An 18,078-nucleotide genomic window follows, 5' to 3' on the forward strand; every position below is an offset into this window, starting at 1 on the left:
CATAGTTACAGATTACATGTTGTAGCAGTAGAGGTTCTGATCCACCTCTTGAACCCTCAGGTACCACTCCAAACACCAGGTAAAAGTCCAAGACTTCTTTATTTTGGAATAATTACGTGCACCAAGCACCCTCCACTCCACACTACTCATATAAAGCAATTCTCTACTAAACACAATTCTCTCTCTTTCTCCTCCGCTCCCAGACACTTAGCCACCTTTCCTCCCAGCACAGCTCAATGTCTGGGCTTTCCCATGGTCCTTTATACCCCCTGACCCGGAGGTGTTCCTGTTCCACAACCCACAAGTCCTTATTACTTCCGGGCCAGGGTAAAAAGTCCTTTTCTTCAACCCGGAAGCACGTTGTTTCTTCTTGTCAGGTGATCATGACGCACGTCCGGGTTATAGGGCACGTAAGAGTCCCAGAGCCTCCCTACAGCGACTCCCGGCAGTCCCCAAGGTATCCAGCAGGGCTGTGTATAAAAACTACAAAGTCCATGAGGCCCTGCTGGAATTCGGGGCACGTCCATGCTGTCGGGAGAGCTCCTCCTGGCGGCCTGGGGGTGAGGGCCAGAAACTCTCGCCGGCCATCCATCACAATGTCTATAATTGAAAATGAAAAGAAGGATTAATATTTTTTGCTCTTTAGCAGGTAAGACACAAAATGTTATACAAGTGGGTGATTTTCAATGTGCACAACATGAAATGACGCTCATAGCTGACAGACATTTGGGTAACTTTCAGCATGTATGAATCTTCTTCTCATTATTATGTTCTGTTTCAGATTGTAAATGGCTACTTTGTTCACTATTTTGCACCAGTCCATATGCCGAGGATCCCAAAGAATGTGGTGTTTGTCATTGATCGCAGTGGTTCCATGTATGGCAAGAAGATACAACAGGTAACCTTAATAAATGCTAATTTCTTTCTTTTAAGAAGCAATGAAACTGCATGGACCAAAGCTCTGATATGTGTTCTGGGCGGAGTGGTGGCTCTGAGGCTAAGGATCTGTGCTGGTATCCCGAAGGTTGCCGGTTCAAATCCCCGTCACTGCCAAAAGAGATCCTACTCTGCTGGGCCCTTGAGCAAGACCCTTAACCTTCAATTGCTCCAGGGGCGCTGTACAATGGCAGACGCTGCGCCCTAACCCCAAGGGTTATGCGAAAAACCAAGTAATTTCCTTCGGGATTAATAAAGTATAATAAAATAAATTTTTAGAAAAATACAGTCCTCCTCATCAGTTGTTTCCTTTTCATTTGCCAGACGCGAGAGGCGCTGCTAAAAAATCCTGCAAGATGTTAACGAGGAGGACAGTTTTGGTCTCATCACATTTGATCACTCAATTACTCCGTGGAAAAATAAGTTGGTTAAAGCTACTCCGACTATGATAGCAGAAGCCAAAGAATTTGTAAACACCATCAGGGACAGTGGAGGTAAGGAGTAAATAGATCATGAAAGAAAAAGAGAAAGAATCACAGCCTTCAACGGCTGACTCCAATCCTGGCAAAAGGACAGCCACTCGTCTAGTTGAGTTCACATGAGTAATCGTTCTTTGTATTTAAGGCCCAGAAGCCTCAGGTCTGATAAATTATATAAAATCTAAATGACAGGAGATAATTTAGTGTTTCTCTTTTTAGTGAAGTTAATTAAAAACTGTTATCCTACTGTATCATTTATACACCAAAAATAATGATAAGGTACAGGTCTGTGTATTGTGTGACATTTATGAGAGAGATGTCATGAAGTTGAATTATTTTACAGAAATCTGTGTCGGAGGCAATAATTAATTTACATTTTAGGTGACAGTAAATGGTAATATTTGAGTTCTAACACCATTAAAGGTATGAATGGTGGGATGAAACCAGCAAAATAATAACAATGACAGATAATCTTTTATTGATCCTGATAATAATTAATAACAGATAAAAAGAACTCAGGACAGTGACGGAAGGCAGATAATCCCTTGATTTGCTGTGCAACCCACTTTGCTGTGGCTCATGTCATTATTTTAGAGGACATTTGTTTGCCTTCTGTGAAGAATCTTTAAAAGATTCGACTTTAGGATTTCAAAATGAAAACAAGAATGTTGGTCCGTCGGGTTTGTAGTTTTCGAATGCTTCGGGGGTCAATAGGTGAAGACAGTTGTTGTAGCAGCTCTGGTTTAGAATAATATTGGTTTTTAAAGATTTGTGTAAAAACTGTAAAAATGGCTTAGTTTGAATGGGAATCTGTTCATCGTGAGCTAAGTGTTTTATCAAGTGTATGTTGTTGTAGCAATACCATTAAATAAGCATTTTTCACCACAAACAATATTATTTAGTCAGTAGATAAAAGCCCTGCTTGAAAGACAGTCTGGTTAAGCTGTAGAGGACGAAAAGTAATGGCACTAAAAGTTCAAATTTCTCAAGGAAGAAATTACTTGTGAGCAACATGTCGCTCTGTTTGCCTTTAGCAACGGATATCAACGGTGCAGTTCTGGAAGGCGTAAAGATACTGAGAATTGCCAAGGAGGAGAGACAGGTGCCAGAAAGAAGCGTGTCCATCATCATCTTGTTGACGGACGGAGATCCCACCACTGGTACGTGTTTACTCAGTGAAAAGCTGGAGAGGCAGACGTATCTACTGCCAGGTTGATTTATGAGAAAACCTCTAATATGTGCGGGGACTGATCAGATTACCACAGACAACACTATCTGAAGTCGCACGTTGCCGTTCTGTTCCATTCTATGGTCCATCATGAGGCTATGTGGGTACAGTTTCTGCCATTTTCTAAAATTGAATGCAAGCTTGTTGTGGTAGAATAATGGTGAAAGTAACATTAGGAAAACGCATAGTGAGGAAGATAAAGAGTTGCTCACTTACAAAGATGATACATGGGAGGAACTGAATTCAATTGCGTGTAAAAATTCAAACTCATTGTGGTTATCCTAACACTAGCCAAATGACTTACTGTAAATACGGCAGTAGGACTTTGGGTAACCCAAATTGTTTAAGTTACTTAGACTTATTTAACTGATAACAGGGAACAGGAACAGCTTTGCTAAGCCAAATGACTTAATATTAGCTTAACAAAACTGAAATATGTTTATGCAGACTCAAACATTACATGATAATTTCCTATCAATTAAGCAAACCCAAAAAAAAAAGTCTTTGTTTTATTTTTACATTTTAATTAAACTGCCAAGTCACCTGATCGCTAGCCACAATCATAATTAAATAACCAATTCCACCAAGGTTATTAATGTGGCCTCCTGTCACCACAAGGAAAAACTAAAGCCTGCTAGTGTGAAGTAGAGTGTGCAGTTGGTTGGTACCCAAAAGCTCTCTCATAACCACTCAGATCTCTGGCACTTAATACACTACCGTTTATATTTTTCTGATATTAAATAAATGGGTGGAGACTGCTAAAAGCCTGCAATATTATTTTCAAAATGTGTGGTACCTTAATGCAAATGAACAAGATTTATGCTAATAAGGGATTTTATGCCATGAAAAAGAAACCATACTGAGCAAACATTCAGGATCATATCCCAGCATTCCAATTGTCTTTTGCCCCTACGGAAAAAAAACCTTTGATTTGGCAGCATTGCAGTGTTGGCATCCTATGCCAATGAGATTCATTTACTTTTTGTTAAACATAAATTTAACCTAATTGTTATGGCATCCAAGCCAATTATGTCAATTGTATTAGAAACAAATAGCATAAAGCCTCCAAACATGCACGTTTGGTTGAATCAACTTCACTTAGCTATAAAATGACAAATTAAAAACATATTCAGTTTGAGGAAAGTCAGCCTAAAGTAAGTGTGTCGCTGTCAATCCATTCGTCTTGTTTTAATGTAAATTATACTTCTGAATGCGACACCCAAGAAATTTAAGTCAGTTGTACTTGGAAAGAGGTACGTAAAGCTTGAAAATGTATTCATTTTGAGTAAAGTTAACTTTGCTGAGTAAGACTAACATACCCCTGAGTGTTAAAGCAAACCTTTCCCTCTAAAGTAGTCTGAGGCATCCCTCCACTTACACAAGACGCGTTCCTGATGTTGTTACACAATGATAGATGTTGCTACTATATTGTTGTGCTACATATTCGGTACATTCTGCCTGCGTCCATAAGCTCTTTAGCTCACACAAGAGACCACTGAACACACGCTACATGACTTGAAGGCCTCAGTGTTTCGTTATGGGCATTGCTCACAATTTCTTTTAGTAGGGACACCTGTTTTATGGCTTTTCTAATATGATAGAACAGACTGTCTGTGATCTTATTTTCCCCTTACAACTAAACAGTGTAATAATTTATATGACATGGAATTTTAATGTGACTAAGGATGCTCACCAATGATTTCTACCATCAGGCGTCACCAACCTTGAACAAATCCAATCAAATGTAAAGACAGCCATCAAAGAACAATTCACACTCTACTGTCTTGGTTTTGGCTTCGATGTAAATTATAACTTCCTGGAAAAAATGGCCTTGGAGAATGGAGGAGTCGCCCGGAGAATATATGAAGATTCTGATTCTGCTTTGCAGCTCCAGGTAGGCATCTAAATGATTTGATTTGAAGAGCTAAATCACTAGAACAGGGGAACTTCTCTGTGGAAGTTAGATACAAAATTACTAATTTATTCCTAAGGACATTGGCATTCTTGTTTCTGCAGTTTGCGTATGTCTCAAAAATGTGTGAGTCCATAGCAGTGCACTGACCTGCTTAGTTTACTAGCACAAGACAAAGACTATAAGCCATAATACAGTACATGAAATCCTGCTACTGTTCTTGGCTTTTTTAAAGTGGCACCTGACAAATGATTACAAAACAAGTCCTGCTTATCTAAAAAGTCAGGAAAAAGTATTTATAGCTCTAAATTGTACAAAATAACCACATGCATGAGAAATAAAAAGTAATTAAGTCATAACTAGCTGCTTATAAACATACTGTAAGTACAAAAGATTAACTTTATGATACAGAAAAAAGTAGATATGGAAAATAAAAGAAAGCAACATTAATCCATCTCACCAGCCTCTTGATATCTTATTAATAATAATAATTCTTTGCATTTATATAGTGCTTTTCTCACTACTCAAAGCGCTCAGCAATTGCAGGTTAAGGGCCTTGCTGAAGGGCCCAACAGAGCAGAGTCCCTTTTTGCCATTTACGGGATTCGAACCGGCAACCTTCCGCTTGCCACTGCAGATCCCTAGCCTCAGAGCCAACACTCCACCTGAAGGAGGACTAGAAGTAATGATAACTGACTCTTTCTTAATTCTACTTTTTACCTGCCTATGTAGCATGTATACAATTAATCTGTAGATGGTGTAATCTGAATGTTCACATTTAAATGTTGAATGTTTTATATTTGTTTAATGCAAGTGTAGCTAGCTGTGTTTTCCCAAAATTACCAAATTTCACTAGCTCTAGCATACAAAATGGGATTTAGCAAAAGCTTGACACGTCGAAATGATTCCACAGACAAAATATTTTCATTTTTTAAAGTTTTAGTTAAGATTCAGTAAAACAATTCACACAAAAAAAGAGAAAATTGGTATAGCAAAACTAAGAAAAGCTCTTGTTAAGAAAAGTTCTGTTTAAAGCTTAAAATTTTTGTTTCATTTCTGTAAGTTATAAATCACGTCTAAACGTTTCTGAACCATTTCAAAACGGTCAGAACACTGTAAGCCTATTTCATTTGTATGTTGAAAATGGGTCTTTTAAGTCCCTGTGCACTGGAACAAATTCTAAACAACAACTTACTCAGTTATCACACTGATAGCAAGAAAGTTCTCCCTCATACTAACTTACAGGGGGAAAAGACTTGACCATTGTCTATGACTATGAAAGAAATTTATATTCTATTCAAATTAAGCAAACAACTAACTCAAAGCTTTAACTTTCTAAGATTGGTCCTTACATCAAGTTTACACATAACACATGACATTAGGCTCTCATCATTAACAGACAAAAACAAAATCACATAGAGACAAACAGGTCAGACGTTATACAAAAGTTCTGAAACATTTCCATCATTTAAAAAAACAATACTTTGTTAGCTGCTCCTAACAAGCTGACAGTACATTTTTACCTAAAATAGTTACCCGATACATATGAATAGCTCCACACTTTGTATTTTTATTATACTAGGGGGCTTTGCCCCCTGCTCGCTTCGCTCGCCAACCCCCATATTTGGTTTTCCGGATACACACTTTTAAGATTATTTTTCTTTGAATTGTTGCTATTTCATTAGTTTCACTTTTATTTCAGAACTTCGTTAAAAACAATATTTGGAATCTTTCAAGTCCCAACATGCTGAATCTTTTAAATGAGGTCTGTGAGACATGTGTTTAATGACTTTTTACCATAATTCAGGATAGGTGTCTCTCTTTGGAATTTCAGCACAGACAAAACGATAGACATCATCAGCAGTTAATAATTTTTTTTGCAACGTAACCAATAAATGCATGTGAGGTAAACTTCTGTAAAAACAATATTTGTAATCTTGCGAGTCCCAATATGCTGAATCTTTTTAATGAGGTCAGGATAGGTTTCTCTGTTTGGAATTTCAGTACAGACAAAACGATCTACATCATCAGCAGTTAATCATTTTTTTTTACAAAGTAACAACGTAAGTAGAGTTCTGCATTGGACTCCTGTCTGTAAAGTCGTGCTATTTTCTTCTCACAGTTCCAAAAGTACATGGGGTTACCAAGGTGATACCCCAGCTTTTGTCTAGGTTTTTGAACAAGGGCTAGACAGAACGTTTTTGACTCCTGGGGTAAATTTAGGTTTTTAAATAAGCAGACAGATAAATATATATACATTAACAAAGTAACCAATAAATGCATGTGCGGTAAACTCAGTTTTTGAAATTCTCAAGATTCTTTATTTGTCACATGCATAGTTATACAGGACAACACGCAGTGAAATACATCCTGATCCGCTTATCAAAAACTGTGCAAAGTTAGAAGAATATCAGTTAGATTAACAAAAAGTCATAGATTGAAAGATAACAGTATAGTAGAACATAATAAGTAAGTAAAATTATGTGAATAAAGTAGAATTAAGTGTTAAGGTGCAATAGTGTAGTAATTATTGTGCAAAACCAAAGTTAGACTGGTGCATAGTTAAATGAGGCAGTTTGTTTGTTTGCGCCACTGCAATCTTTACTTTTTTATATTTTCTAATTTTCCTACTTTCATATCCTTTAACTTTCTCCACATGTGTATAGTGCCAACGTTTTTTTGTTTTTTTTTGAGCCTTTCTAATTTCCCTGGTTTCATAATCTCTAACCTGCTCTGCATGTGCTTAGCACCAACGTTTGTAAACGTCATTATGAAGTTCTACTTTGTCATTTTACTCACTGTCTTTTAATTAAGAGCCGGATTGGACGTGCTTTTTTTTCAATTCCACTTGTTCCGGGCTGATAATTACTTTCCTTATTTTCTGAATTTGCACCTCGATTATTCTTTTTTGCTCTTTTTTTTGTCCAATGCATTTGAGTCTCTTTCCTCAGCACTTTTCTTTCTTCTTTGTTTAATCGTCGACGTTTCATTTCTACCCTATTCATTTCATTTCTACCGTATTGACCTTATACACTTTATATACACTGAGCCCTGGAGCTGTGTGTGCTGCATGACTGCCTTCACACTACTGATTTGTTTTATTTGATATTGCTTGTAAGTAGGGTGTGTCTTGCAAGACTCTCGTTCTATGTTCCATTGAGACGCACCATGGCAGATCTCTTTCGTCTCGCGGGTCTTTAAATTATCTTCCGAGAAAGATCACGTATCGTAGACTATCAGGACAGGGGACAGGATTTCTTTTTATAATAGATAGATAAGATATTATTCCTTGTTAAAATGCCATATGTGTCTAGGAAGAAAGGAATTTGTGCATTGGTTTGTGTGGGTCTTTAAAGTGACTTTTCTCTCCCATTTACTGAAGTTACGTTTTGCATGTCTCCCATGAACTGAGATGATTTCCAGTTTCTTTAACATTGCCCTCTGACACACACTTGTCCAGATCATCTGTTTTAGTTCCCATATTTTTCGCTGCATGCTTGGTAACCTACGGGAGCTTTTTAAAATTTGTATTTGTCAGACTACAAAGCCAAGCAATAGAGCTAAAAGTGATGACTGACTGGATCACGATAAAACATGAGCTCCTTATTCACTTTAAGTAGTCATGGCTTATGGAGGAGAAATAACAGCTGATTGTGTTTAGAAAAGATGTTTTTGGTATTAATATTCTGTGACGCATGAGTCGATATCTTGCACCCCAAAGACAAGGCTGAGTCTCAGTACTTTAGTAAAATCAGCTTTATTCAACTCGAAACAGGAACAGCAGGGTTATTTATTGTAGTGGGATCTACCATTCAACTGAACTCAGACACAGCCAACAGGTGGGGTCAGGGCCAGTTCAGTGGCCAAGTTAGAATGTTCCCTGCATCACCCATCAAGTGACCGGCGCTCTGCACGTGGCAGTGGTCAGCTTGTAGTTGTTTTTGTGGTGCTGCGAACCTGCGGTTGCCTCGGCGAAGGACAAGCAACCCTCAACAGACACGGCACTCGCTCTTCTGCATGTCATCCCATTGGGGAGGGTCTCAAAGTGTTCAGAAGTCTCACAATTCCAATTGTGAATTCCTAACTATTTATATTGAGTCACTATTTCTACCTCCTCCACTAAACAACGAGTGGTAAACTTACAGATTTCTGCCTCTTAAAGTCAACAGTCATTTGTTTAGTCTTTTTGACATTCAGAGTAAAGTAGTTCTTAGTCCATCAGTTTACTGAACAGTGTACTTGGTTGCTGTCACTTTGAGTTATAAATTCTTCTGCTTTTGCTCCAGCTCTCTGCAGATTAATGAGATCAAACTGGGATACATAACCATTTCATTTATGGAAATATTGGAGAATACATGGACTAGTTTAAGGAAGTGGATATCTTTATTCAGGGATAAGCATCAGTCTGCATTTGTTTTACTGAATGTCTAGAGTGCCTAATAGCCAGCAGTAACAGGAATTAAATATAATTTACAAATGTGTGTATAAATGAGGAATATAAACATCGAAGGAAAGGGTTCAGAGTAAAGTAAGTGAAGCATCTCTTAAAAGAACACAAGAAAACAACAAATACAGTTTTAATGAACATGAGGCATACTGTATGGAGAAAATACATTTTTTCAGCAATCATTTTTGATGTTTGGTAGAATGCTTTACATCAGCAACTAGTATGAAAGGCACTATATAATAAATATTGATAACACATTAGAGATTATTATAGACAGTGTGAAAAGGTTGTGAAATGGTTGATGTTCTGTGTATCAAGATGTACAAAGGAGATGGTGTTTATTGCTGTACCATCCTTTCTTCTTTCAGGACTTTTACGAAGAAGTGGCCAGCCCTTTGCTCATGGATGTGGAGTTGCAGTATCTTAACAATGAAGTCTCCAGTGTTACGCAATCCAGATTCAAATTTTTTTACAATGGATCAGAAATTGTAGTGGCTGGACAAATCACTGATAATGATCTGGACTTTCTGACAACCGACATCAAAGCTGAGTCTGTAAGTTTTCAGAGAAACTCTCTGTTCGGCCATCTTTGGTTAATTATTTAATTGCTTTTAGAATCATTATATTTAAAATAAAACAAAACAAACAATAAATTTAAAAGTAAGCTGCTACAAGTATAGGAATCGTAGAAATATGTAAAATCTACTATAAAGACTGACCCATGTGTAGGAAATGCCATATCCAGAAAAGTAGGAGCAGAAAACAGAAGGTAAGGACACTTATTGTTATACAGGTGCTGGTCATAAAATTAGAATATCATGACAAAGTTGATTTATTTCAGTAATTCCATTCAAAAAGTGAAACTTGTATATTAGATTCATTCATTACACACAGACTGATGTTTAATCAAATGTTTATTTCTTTTAATTTTGATGATTATAACTGACAACTAATGAAAGTCCCAAATTCAGTATCTCGGAAAAGTAGAATATTGTGAAAAGGTTCAATATTGAAGACACCTGGTGCCACACTCTAATCAGCTAATTAACTCAAAACACCTGCAAAAGCCTTTAAATGGTCTCTCAGTCGAGTTCTGTAGGCTACACAATCATGGGGACGACTGCTGACTTGACAGTTGTCCAAAAGACGACCATTGACACCTTGCACAAGGAGGGCAAGACACAAAAGGTCATTGCTAAAGAGGCTGGCTGTTCACAGAGCTCTGTGTCCAAGCACATTAATAGAGAGGCGAAGGGAAGGACAAGATGTGGTAGAAAAAAGTGTACAAGCAATAGGGATAACCGCACCCTGGAGAGGATTGTGAAACAAAACCATTCAAAAATGTGGGGGAGATTCACAAAGAGTGGACTGCAGCTGGAGTCAGTGCTTCAAGAACCACCACGCACAGACGTATGCAAGACATGGGTTTCAGCTGTCGCATTCCTTGTGTCAAGCCACTCTTGAACAAGAGACAGCGTCAGAAGCGTCTCGCCTGTTGGACTGCTGCTGAGTGGTCCAAAGTTATGTTCTCTGATGAAAGTAAATTTTGCATTTCCTTTGGAAATCAAGGTCCCAGAGTCTGGAGAAAGAGAGGAGAGGCACAGAATCCACGTTGCGTGAGGTCCAGTGTAAAGTTTCCACAGTCAGTGATGGTTTGGGGTGCCATGTCATCTGCTGGTGTTGGTCCATTGTGTTTTCTGAGGTCCAAGGTCAACGCAGCCGTCTACCAGGAAGTTTGAGAGCACTTCATGCTTCCTGCTGCTGGCGAACTTTATGGAGATGCAGATTTCATTTTCCAACAGGACCTGGCACCTGCACACAGTGCCAAAGCTACCAGTACCTGGTTTAAGAACCATTGTATCCCTGCTCTTGATTGGCCAGCAAACTCGCCTGACCTTAACCCCATAGAAAATCTATGGGGTATTGTGAAGAGGAAGATGCAATACGCCATACCCAACAATTCAGAAGAGCTGAAGGCCACTATCAGAGCAACATGGGCTCTCATAACACCTGAGCAGTGCCACAGACTGATCGACTCCATGCCACGCCGCATTGCTGCAGTAATCCAGGCCAAAGGAGCCCCAACTAAATATTGAGTGCTGTACATGTTCATACTTTTCATGTTCATACCTTTTAGTTGGCCAACATTTCTAAAAATCCTTTTTTTGCATTGGTCTTAATTGATATTCTAATTTTCCGAGATACTGAATTTGGGACATTCATTAGTTGTCAGTTATAATCATCAACATTAAAAGAAATAAACATTTGAAATACATCAGTCTGTGTGTAATGAATGAATCTAATATACAAGTTTCACTTTTTGAATGGAATTACTGAAATAAATCAACTTTGTCATGATATTCTAATTTTATGACCAGCACCTGTATTTTCAACTGATTTGCTGTCTTTTTAGTGTGTTTATAGAATTGAAATTTTTTAATTATTAATTTTTAGAAAGATTTCGATCTAGATGCTTAGTAAAGCTGTTTCTAACAGTCAGTTCATGAAACACCGAATACAAGCAAATATTAATTGATGGTTAACATACATGGAATATGTTGCAGGACTAACAAATGACACCAAAACACTTTTACCTGAAAAAAACACACGTTGCACGTTTTAGAAATCTAGAGATCAGTTTTCACCTAGCTCTGTGCTTTCTTACTTTTAAGCTTGTTTCTTTATAGCATTGTCATAAAGCAGAGGTTTTCCAGAACAACGTCCATGGTAGGCAACATGGTCAGGGTATTCAACCCCCCATTTATATGACAATTGACACTGACCACAGATTTCTATCCCCACAGGTGGAGAGCGCTTTGATTTTAACCACCAAATCCCCCATTGCCAACAAGGATAAAATCAGCGAAAAGCAGCAGTACATTTTTGGAGATTACATTGAACGTCTGTGGGCCTACCTGACCATTCAGCAAAAACTCTCGAAGACGTAAGAAACATTTTACTGGTTCATGTCCTTGTCAAGATTACTTAATGGAGATAGTCAACTATAAAAGTGTAATCCACTCGATTTAAAGTCCTTCAACACCAGTTTTTCACATGGCAATGTGTTCGTGACCCACCCTGGTCCCTCGCCGTTTGTGTGAATTCAGCCCAATTGTCTGATCTAGGGGAGTGTGAATTTAGTGCGATTGAGCAACTGAGTGGGTGGGGAGGGGTTCCACAAGATCACCAGAGCTTCAGAGTGTTAGATGAATCAAGCACGATCTGTTCTTTTCGCCCTTGGTGGATTGATCATGATCATAAGAGGGGAGGTTTGGGAGTTTGTCCAGGATCAGCTACAATTCACCTGCAATGCTGCTACTGTAAATCAAGCCTGAGCGTTGGAGCTTTGTGGGTTTTGGGAGGGTAGCAGAGTTTTGGGGTGGCCGTTGTTTTGTCCATCCCACCTGTAATGCCACTACGGCCCACAGGTTGGGAAGTGCTGGTAAAGAAAATTGTTTTCAGTTCTTATTTTTTAATAGTGCTGCATCTCTCCAAAAAATAAATTAGTATTTTTCTAGGGCTAAAAAATAGGCCATATCTACACAACATTCAATAGTATTTTCTTACGGTTATAAATTTTACCTTAACAAATACAGAAAAGGTCACACAAAGACATACTGTGTATATGGACCTATGCTATCTATAGAGATGACAGCTTGGAGTTCCTGTTTGATGTCAGTGTTGAGTGTAAATGTGCATCAGTTCCAGCAGAGATGTTCACTAAAAGGCGGCACAGGTCCAGTATCCTGGGTTCAAATCCTATGCTATCTGTGTGGAACTGGCATGTTCTTGCAGGCCAGTGTGGGTTTATCTCTGGGTATTTCAGTTCTGTTGGCAGTTGAAGCTGCTGCCAAATGTGGATGTAAGTAACTAGGTTACAGCTAGAACAGCTTCTACCTTGAGCCCAGTGATGCTAGTATTGGTTATGCCACCCCAAAAACCTGACCTGTACTAAGCCACTTTTAGAAGATTTTGCTTTTAAAGGTAAAGTATAACAGTCCAATATGTCCACTTCCTAATCCATAATTGGTGTTTTAGCACTCTACTTTTCGAAAACGTAGCCCCAAGTCTAGGAGGGCAGAGAACTATGATGGGAATTGTGGACAACTGCTTCAATATAATTGTGATTAAGATTATAACAGATTTCATTCTGTGATTGGGCACTAAGGTGGGTTACATTTGATGGCCCAGATATTATGCACTTCTTAATTCCAGATTCTACTGCCTAATTTGCAGGTCCACTTTACTCTTGGGCTACTTAGCACATTGGCTGCAGTTTTTATTGTTTTCTGTCTTTTAATCAGAAGATTCTTGATTTTAATTAGATTTCATTGCTAGTTTGACTTCTTGTTTTTTTTATGAATTTAAAAACTGCTAGATATTTGACAATTAGCAAACATTCTAATGATGCGTTGATTCATTTGTGTAGCTCATCCCTGTTGATTTAGTATTTGCCTCGATTTCTCAATTCTTATGTCAGTGTTATGTGGTGGCTCCAGTATAACACATAAAAACCGAGGCCTGAAAGTGGTGATAAAATGAAAATGTGCTTTGGGCTATCTGTTGAGTTAGTGACTGCTTTCATATCCTTCTTTTATTTCTCCTTGGGGGCCTACAACACTTATTTAAATTGCTCTTTACAATTCAAGCAATGATTTGTAAAGGTGATTCTGTTTATGATCTGCTAGGGTCTCCAGGGTGGAATAAAGTACAGGTGTGGTCAAGCAGGGAAGAAATCAGTATCCATATTACTCTATGAAAGGGGAAAAAGAGCAATAATTCATCAAAATGATTTAATTAAATAAGTAAGACCTTGGACAGGGGTTGATTTATTGTTTTAAGGAATCGTGAATGGTACACAAAGGGCAATTGTTTGTGTATGTCTAGGATTGAAAGATCAGAGGCTGGGCACCTGAAATCAGGGGCTTAAGCCATTGAAGCCCACCACCTCCTGACGTCACTGTCCATTTCTAAACCCGCCTTATGTTTAAATCAGTAAGGGCAGCTGCACCCTTCCCACATTATTCATTGATTCAAACATCACTTTGCTGCAGGTTGATGACATTGGTTATTTACAATAATACCCTGCAGATAATATTGTTCAATCAATTTAGTCTCATATATACTTACATAATTGCTTTCCCCTTCCATTTACATCCAGAGAACGGACATTTTTGTCCTCTATTTGTTATCCTATCTAAAGCAGCAGGAAAAGGGTGTTGCCGTGTGAGTGGTTTGCACGGGTGCTCTGCTCGGCGTTTGACTTGCTTCCATTGGACATCCCAGTGGCTGTCAGATGAGTAAAAGTGGAAGACATATAAAATACCAGTTAGTGAAGTGACTTTTGTTGGTCCCAACAGTGAATTAATTGTTAGGAACGATCTAGAAATTTATTATATAAGCTATGTAAGCCCGTGCTGTAAAAAGCCCGGGCTCCTAGAAACTATTGAAATCATCAAGAAAAAAAGTTGAAATGCAGGGTTGGCATTGAAATGCATGTTTTGTGGACATGCTCGCCCCCCTTGTCTATCAGCGGCTAAGCGAGTTTCTCTTTCCTCGCCGGTTTCGTTTTGCCGATGTGCTCTCCTCCCTTGTCTATCAGCGGCTAATTGAGTTTCTCTCTCCTTGGAGGTTTCGTTTTGCCAAAGTGCTCGCCTCACTTGTGTATCAGCAGCTAAGTGGGTGTCTCTGTCCTCAGAGGTTTCGTTTTGCTGATGTGCTCTCCTCCCTTGTCTATCAGCGGCTAATTGAGTTTCTCTCTCCTTGGAGGTTTTGTTTTGCCGATGTGCTCTCCTCCCTTGTCTATCAGCGGGTAATTGAGTTTCTCTGTCCTTGGAGGTTTCACTTTGAAGACGGAGTCGCTTTCTTTCAGCTTCATGCTGCAGCTTTGCACTTCTTTGTTCTTCTGACTCGTTAACTTGGGGCTGCCTTGCTGGCTCTATGAGCTTCATGCTGTTGCCTCACACTTCCGGGACTGATAGACACACACACACACTTCCACGCATAGATGTTTATATATAAGATAGAAGATTAGGTTATGGTAAAACTGAAACAGTAAGCTAATACCTAGTTGCATTCACACAGAACATTTCTCCATTTTAAGGAGGGCAAGTCTGGAAATTTGCCAATGCCTTTCAATTAGAAATTTTGAAATTGCACAGTGAACATGTCTTTGAGATACGAACGAAAATTGAACTGTCTCAACAAATTTTGTGGAAGAATAGATGTGCCATATCTCAAAAGATGGGTCCATGGGATAGAGAGTTATTTTAAGTGGACAGACAGGCAGTCAGACAGACAGAAATGGGCTTTTGCAATCAGTGCATCACACATTATATTTGAATGCACCTAAAAATGATTTGGTCTAGTTACACTTCAGAATGATTTTTGTCCTCAATATAACATTTTCTGAGTCACGTAATAATTTTCAAGTTGCAGTGTGGTCAACATGTACCTTTGCAGCATCAAGTGCAGGGCAGGATTCACATGTATATAGCGCAGCAGTCAATCACATGGCCCATCACAGCCCAGTATGTTGGATTTCTGAGACAACATCACTTATAACTTGCCACCCTTCTGAGCAGGGATATTTAAAATATTTGAAAACTACATGGGCCATGTACATGGCAGCTTTAAGAAGATCACTAACACCTCTAGCTGATCATAAATCAAGGTAGCACGTGCTGTTTAACATTTGGTAAAAGATCTGAATTTCTTTCAGAGGTTTGACAGCTTCAGTAAATATCAGCTAACTTTCCAAGGCACAATTAATAGGCTGTACTAGCAGAATTTAAGGAATAATGGCTCCTCAAGAAAGGGAAATCTAAAGAGCTCTAAGGACAGTAAATAAAATGTAATGCCCTCTAGTTAAGGTATGTAATTGCTGTTTAACTGCAAAAGAACATGTCCATCTTGTCAAGTGTGTTTGTGTCGTCTCATTGCAGAGTCACTGCCAGCGAGGAAGATAAGAAAAAACTTCAGGAAGAAGCCCTAAAACTTTCCCTCTCATACAACTTTGTGACTCCACTGACCTCAATGGTGGTGACAAAGCCCGAAGATGAAGGAAGGAATCAAAGTATGGTGGCTGACAAACCTCAGGAGGGAGAGGCCCATGAAGACGGTAATTTTTTATCTCTAGAGCATTATCTCTAGAGTTGTGTGAGTTATGTGTTAGTCTTTACAAAATTATCGTTTCACTATTTGCTTGTATTATTTTAAATATCAGTACTAAAGTTAAATGTTACATGGGCTGCATCTGTTGTCCTGGCTGGTTCCTGATAGTCACATTATTTCAGTGACAAAAATCCAGGCACACGTGTACGGAGCATAAACCAGCTCTTTCATTTTTGCTTTAAATCTTTGCGTGGCTCACAGTATACCATAGTCATGTTTTATGCACATTTCACTCTGTAAGAGATGTCTTAAAGTTGTGAATGGTGAAGTACTCTGAAACAGTGTTACTTGTAGCTCCTTCAGAGTTCTCAAAGGTCTCTTGGCGGCCTCCTTCACTCTTCTTCTCGCACAATCAGCTGTGCCGTCCCCTTTCCATTTATTAATGATTGATTTAGCTGGACTCCAAGGGATAATCAGTGGCAGGAACATTTTCTTGTCTCCATCCTCTGGCTATATTAGAACATATTGTAATTGCTTTTCTATTTTTTTTTCAGATATTGATGGTAACGCATACCAGTATTTTAGCAGAAGTTCAGCTCGGCATCATCCTATGGCGCTCCCAGGTCTAAGTGGCCCACCAGGTATAGTATAATATAGTTGTTGCTCTCAATTGCATTACTAAACTGGATACTTGTAAATGAAATAGACAATAACACATCATATTTTTCAAAACAATATACAAGTAATAATCTCAATTGTCTTTCATGTGCAGATCTTTTATGGTTTAAGTGATTTAAAATGCAGGCAAAAAAATATACTTTTATCTTTTCAATAGTGACAATAAAATGTATTTCATTCAGAAATGCAAACAAATCAACATAAAAATGTAGAAAATGTAGTTTATTAAAACCTGCATAAATAATCTTTTAATACAGTAAAGTACAAGCAAGAAACATTCAAAGGTCTAACAAACTCCCTACAAAAAGTGTCTTTACCATCATCATTAATGGCAGAATTTTTTAACAACTGCAAACCATCTGTTTTGAGAAAAGCACACATTCATCTCTTGCACTTGTTCATGTTCTCAGTTTTACTAGTGAATCCTGTAACAACTGAATGGTGTCATGCAGTCTGTAAAGCTTCTATCAAATAACAATAGTGACTTTGTGAAATATTATCTCTGAGGTTTATTGGCTGAAAAGGCCTCAGCGCTTGCTTCCTCTTAATAGCTTAACCAATGAGTCCATCCATCCATCCATTTTCCAACCCGCTGAATCCGAACACAGGGTCACGGGGGTCTGCTGGAGCCAATCCCAGCCAACACAGAGCACAAGGCAGGAACCAATCCTGGGCAGGGTGCCAACCCACCGCAGGACACACACAAACACACCCACACACCAAGCACACACTAGGGCCAATTTAGAATCGCCAATCCACCTAACCTGCATGTCTTTGGACTGTGGGAGGAAACCGGCGCGCCCGGAGGAAACCCACGCAGACACGGCGAGAACATGCAAACTCCACGCAGGGAGGGCCCGGGAAGCGAACCCGGGTCCCTAGGTCTCCCAACTGCGAGGCAGCAGTGCTACCCACTGCGCCACCGTGCCGCCCCCAATGAGTCTTACTTGCTAAATTCATATCATGATAACTGCAAGTTATTTGACAGGACTGCACAGCAAGAGAAATCAGAAGTGATTATTCGCTACAAAATACATTTAAATTAAATAAGTAATTTTTAGGGGTTGTATGGTTGCATGTAGATTATTGTTGCAGCCCCAAGTATCCTGTGTCCTGGTTTCAAATCTTCTTCCTTTTGCTGTCTGTGTGGATGCTACCTGTTGTCCTCTTGTCTACTGGCCTTTCCTCACATCCACTGGGACATTTACTTTTGGACTCTGAAATGGCCTCTTTTGGGTATGTGCATTAGCAGGGTCTGCAATATACTGGCCAGGGTGGTTGCTAC

The 18,078-nt window shown here is 38.9% G+C and overlaps 1 protein-coding gene across 1 annotated transcript in view; it reads left to right on the forward strand.

Annotated features, from left to right (window-relative positions):
- Nucleotides 1–18,078, forward strand: part of LOC114668876 (inter-alpha-trypsin inhibitor heavy chain H4-like) — an 84,456-nt gene that overhangs the window by 16,433 nt on the left and 49,945 nt on the right. Inside the window, 9 exon segments of the mRNA XM_028824869.2 lie at nucleotides 782–898; nucleotides 1,261–1,278; nucleotides 1,280–1,430; nucleotides 2,450–2,575; nucleotides 4,356–4,537; nucleotides 9,371–9,556; nucleotides 11,807–11,946; nucleotides 15,947–16,122; nucleotides 16,670–16,756. Of these exon segments, the coding sequence (XP_028680702.2) occupies nucleotides 782–898; nucleotides 1,261–1,278; nucleotides 1,280–1,430; nucleotides 2,450–2,575; nucleotides 4,356–4,537; nucleotides 9,371–9,556; nucleotides 11,807–11,946; nucleotides 15,947–16,122; nucleotides 16,670–16,756 (1,183 nt within the window).

This window comes from Erpetoichthys calabaricus, chromosome 18 (assembly GCF_900747795.2).
Source record: "Erpetoichthys calabaricus chromosome 18, fErpCal1.3, whole genome shotgun sequence".
Lineage (NCBI taxonomy): Eukaryota > Metazoa > Chordata > Cladistia > Polypteriformes > Polypteridae > Erpetoichthys > Erpetoichthys calabaricus.